Here is a 5,000-nt window from a genome sequence, read left to right on the forward strand (position 1 = left end):
TCTCTGTTCTGTAAAGTGTCATGCAAACATATGATGCTATATTAAGTAATACATAATAATGAGTATGCAGTCATCTCAAGCAGGTGTGTGGTGTGCAAACACACACATGTCCTCTATCTCTCTCTGTTTTTCATTTTTATTTTAAAATTGACACAGCTATGCATTAGGTTTAGAATTACTCTATCCACTTTATCTAGAAACTAGTAAGTGTCTCAACTTCATAATAAATTACCTGAAAACATGTTAAAAATGAATATTGTGTTAATAAATCACATACATTGTAAGAATACAGATATGCCTGTGTAGTGAAGAGGATGTTGTGAAAGGCCATTCAGTAAATGTATTAATTAATTAACTGATTATCTATTTATCCTAATTTCAAAATCAGTGGAAATGAACCCATCATAAAAAATGAGAATTTTTGACAATTCATTCTTTCTGATGAACATACCTGGTTGGTGAAGTGAAATTATTCTTTTAAATAAAAATGTTAGAAAACAAAAGAACACATTCTAAATATACCGAGTCTTATTTCTAAGGCTCCATCTTCCATTTTTGCACCTGCAAAAAAATTAGGGGGATGCAGTTTAAAACTAAGGGCCACAAGCTTTGTGACCTCAGGTGAAAGGAGATGACATGTCTTTGAATCCATTTCTGGTGAAACTTAAGCTTATTGCAAATAATTCTCTCCAATATTTAAATTAATTAATTTTAGGTTCACATAAAACTACTTTATCTAAAACTAAAATGTCATACTTACTTCTTTTCCCCACACCTCTTGCACTGGTAGTAAAACCTCTCCGTCAAACCTCACTCATATGCAAATCCGATCATCAGCATAAAAAAAAATCGTGATTTCTATTCTTTTTTTAAAAACTAAAGATACAGTAATAACAAAGAGCTGTGGTGAGGATGAGATGCAATGTCCTTTGCTTTTTCATTGTTTGTTCACTAAGAGGCAAATCCTGCCTACAGCAAAAGAATCAAGGAACTATGTTGTACAGTGAGGAGTTCGGAAGAAGAAAGGAGGGAGGGAGTTATCTTTTCCTAGGGCATGGATGGTGGTATCTATGGCCATGATTCTGCACAATAGTTCCTGCAGCTCTTGTACCTCTGGTCTACATTTTTGCAGAGCCAATGTCCTGGCCTCCATTTCTTCCTTGTCCTGCTCCCCAACCTTCGCTACACTGTTGTGAAAAAGAGAAAACCCAAATCATGCAGCCTATGTGCTATAAACAGGGCCTTCCACAATTTGGAGGGAGGAGGCATAATTTGCCCTAAGAGTTGAAATCAACTCTCCTGTCTCCTGCCTTGTGCAGTGATGGCCCATATGTATCTTAAGAGACAATAATCTCCTGTCCCTAGGCTGTGCCCAGCTTACTGGCTGCCTCTTGGCTACTATGTGCTCTTTCCCCCATACAGGAGATTTGGTTTCAGATATGCATAATTGCTGGTCCAATGGTCACATCTTGGACCCTCCTCCAAGAGGCTGCCAGGGGTCGTCGCTCTGCAGTGCATACAAGGTGTGCAGTTGACCTTTGCCATTGCCTCACACTTCCCAGCTGATCCTTGTTTGTGGAGCTGCATCAGTTTTATTGTGTTCTGAGACTTCTTTTGGGGGTTATTAGTGCAAATCAGTGAGGTTCTACTATTGCTTGCTGTCCCTTAGTATTTGTGATGCCAGATTGTTTTAAAAAAAAAATTAAAGAAGAGCAGATAAAGAGCATCATGGAGGCTGCACTAATTCAGGACATCCTGAAGGAGTCACTACAGCAGCTGGGGATCAGTGGAGTCTAAGGATGTACTGGCCACTTACTTATACCAGCAGCAGGGTGTGGAGGTAGTGTAGAAATCACTATGTTGGCTCTGTACCACTCAAGGATCCCTTTCACAGGAGAAATCCGTTAGTAGACAGGTAGTCTGGTTTAGGGGCTGCTTTGTGCTGGCAGAGATGTGCAAAGTAACCCGAACACACAGGAGAATTGGGCCCCTAGCGTTTATCAGCTGGGAACACTATGGATCAAAATAAAAATTTCACAGAACTGATAGTTATCTTACATAGTTTTATACTAGGCATGTTCAACTTAGAGCTTTTCGCAAATGTTCCATTGACATTAATGAGAGTCCCATCCACAGAAGAAGCAAATTTGATTTATAAAGAAATTATGCTCACCTTAATCCTGTATTTTATTAGTATTTTCTTTCTTTACTAGGCACCTTAACAATGAACATGCATTGGATGACAGAAGCACCGCTCAGTGTCGGGTGCAAATGCAAGTGGTTCAGCAGTTAGAAATACAGGTTTGTTACATGGTCATATTATCTATTTATTTTTCATTTTCTTTAAAGCACCTGTCTCGATGGCTCTAGGATAAAAGGCCTGTGTCTCTTGACTCAGATTTATTGATGTTCATAAAAAGGTCTTTGAATGTTTCTGAAACTTTGTTAAAAACTTTCATGTTTTGAAACGCTCGGCAATTTTCTGAAGTCAGCTGTGTAGTGGATTGACCCAAATTTCAGCTCTGACAATGTGCTTTCTTCGGTGGCTTTGGGCGAGTCACCTAGCCTGTTTCGTGTCTCAGTTTTCCCATCTCTAAATTGGGGCAACAACATACTTGTGAGGTAGTTAATATTGGGGGAATTACTTAGTTAATATGTGTATGTCACTTTGAATCTGTAAAGCACTGTGTAAGTGCTAAGTATTGTAATAAATGTCTGGCAACATAGGGTTTATGAATTGCTTTCTGTTTTACACCAGCCACCAGAATAGCTGCACTATGGCTAAGGCACTTAGTGTACAATGCACAGTCTCTTAGCACTTAAGCTAATGTAGAATCTTCATCAACAATAGTAGAGAGCCTGTGATACTCAGTTGAGCTATTCTGACTCAGTCCAGGAGGAAGCATTGTCATGCATATGTATGGATCCCATCTTCTAGTCCTGGCACAGACAAACATCCCTTTGGAGTCATCACAACTGCAGAACTATTGCTTAAAGATGTTGGGCCAAATCTTCAGCTATCGGCAAGGAGTGCTCTCTGGGGTCCCCCAATCCTACAGCCACTTTGTGCTGGTCCTATCTTCTGGCACAGAGGTAGTGTGAACTGAAAGACTTGAGAAACCGCTACGGCAGAGATCACCAGCATTCAGGGACGGTCGCAGCCATATTACCTTTCCCTCAGCCATGCCACCACCATGGGCTGCAAGGGGTAATCATCCGGGGCTATATCCACTATGGTTAGAGTCATTTGTACTATGCAGTGCTGCAGAGCAACAGGATCACAGCCTAGGATTGGTCCTCTCTTTTGTGTTTGTTTATGTATGAAGAAGTGATGCACTTGCAGAGGAAAGATATAGAGCTATTTACATTTCTTGACTTTTGGTAAATGATATGTTATTGATGTAACATGGACACATTTTGTGTATGAATTTTTGTTTCTTCTTTACAAAACTAATGCTATTTGGTTCTTTTGTATTTTAATATCAGAAACCAAAAATAATTATGAGAAAATATAATCATCTCACTTTTTTCCCTTCATGTGTGTGAACTACAAACCAAACAAAGCTCTAGTTGTTTTTAGATGCTCGGAGCTTACAGGCTTAATGTTGGCTCATCTGGCCTTTTTTTCTTAGTTTTACATCATGGCAAATGGCATGTTTCTAAAGTGTCGTGCATATAATGTAAAGCCTAGAAAAAAATCTTTTTGCTCTCCTGCCTCAAGTGTGTTTTTAATTAAAGATGCACTATCCAAATTATATCTAGTACTTTCTTCTATGTAGGAGTAATAGCAAAATCAACAGTAGCACAGGTAGTACAGAACCTATTTTTTTGTTGCTCTGTATAATGAGCTAGTCCAGTTGTCTACTTTAACACATTCCTAATTTTGTGTTGTAGCTCTAGCATTTGAACTAATTTTAACACAAAATTAATGCAAGAAAGCTTTACAAGCCTCTAAGAAAACAGCAATGTTAACCACTAACTGATTTCTTATTTCCACAAGCGCGGTAATAATTTTGTTGGTATCCAAATTAATGTCATTAGAACACAACTTGTAAGTAGTAGTTCTTTTTACCTAACTTTACTGTGTAAAACAATAGATATTTTTCTTTGTATCTATTTACCTTTTATCAGCATTTTCAACATTTTAAAACACTTTTCTATGTTTTTTTTTTAATGTGGCAAGATCTCTAGAATCTGAAAAGACAATTATTTTGTATGGTGAATGATGTGAAAATCAATCATGAATCCAAATAAAACACAGGTTTTGTAAAGAACATGAAATGTTTTCTGAAGCAGATGTAAGGGTTTCTTAAGGACCGTTTACAATTTATAGAGGGTCTGCTGCAACGTAACCGTCCAACTGAAGATTCTGCTTGCAGTGTGACCAATTATGCCATTTTTTGCTTTGTCTGACTGATAGAAAAGTAAGGTCCATCACTTGTAATGAGACCCAGTGCAGTGTAGATGCCGACTCAGTGGCAGAGTTCAGCGTTTCACACTGCCTGGTCTCTGTCACTCTATTGAATTAGATTGATGATAGCAGATTGCAGGGGGCACTAACTGGACCTCAGTTGGAAAGGATGAAGTGTGTAGACAATCCTGGCAGGCACTGTGCTTTGAGGACCCTTCACCCCTTCACAGCTATTGGCACTAGTCCATTGCTAACAGTGTCCACAGGACTTTAAAGAGACACTATGGGCCTTCTAATTTATGGTCTTAGTAACTTGTTACTGTCGATGCAACTGTGACCTCAATTCTCTTATTGACAAAAAGATGAAGTGTTATTTGTTTTCTCTGACCTTTTAACATAAGAAAGGCTATAAAAGTTTTTTTTTTTCTCCTAGCCAAAGTTGCGTTTCCTCTTGGATAACTTTCTACTGACATAGGCTTTTATATGCAGGAATCATTACAGTGAGACAAGCTCAATGATAAGATGTATCACTGCAATAAAATAGCTGTATCAGTCATTTCTAAAATGCTTCTGATCTCACTCTTTCTTA

General features: G+C 38.3%; 1 protein-coding gene across 21 annotated transcripts in view; it reads left to right on the plus strand.

Annotated features, from left to right (window-relative positions):
* FOXP2 (forkhead box P2) overlaps nt 1-5,000 on the plus strand; it is a 557,106-nt gene that overhangs the window by 508,282 nt on the left and 43,824 nt on the right. For all 21 annotated transcript variants that reach the window (XR_007354635.2, XM_075124431.1, XM_075124433.1 and 18 more), the window contains one exon: nt 2,214-2,301. Coding sequence is in view for 20 of the 21 variants with exons in the window: in XM_075124431.1 (XP_074980532.1) it covers nt 2,214-2,301 (88 nt within the window). In the remaining variant the exon portion in view is untranslated. The remainder of the gene's footprint in view (nt 1-2,213; nt 2,302-5,000) is intronic.

This window comes from Caretta caretta, chromosome 1 (assembly GCF_965140235.1).
Source record: "Caretta caretta isolate rCarCar2 chromosome 1, rCarCar1.hap1, whole genome shotgun sequence".
Taxonomy (NCBI): domain Eukaryota; kingdom Metazoa; phylum Chordata; order Testudines; family Cheloniidae; genus Caretta; species Caretta caretta.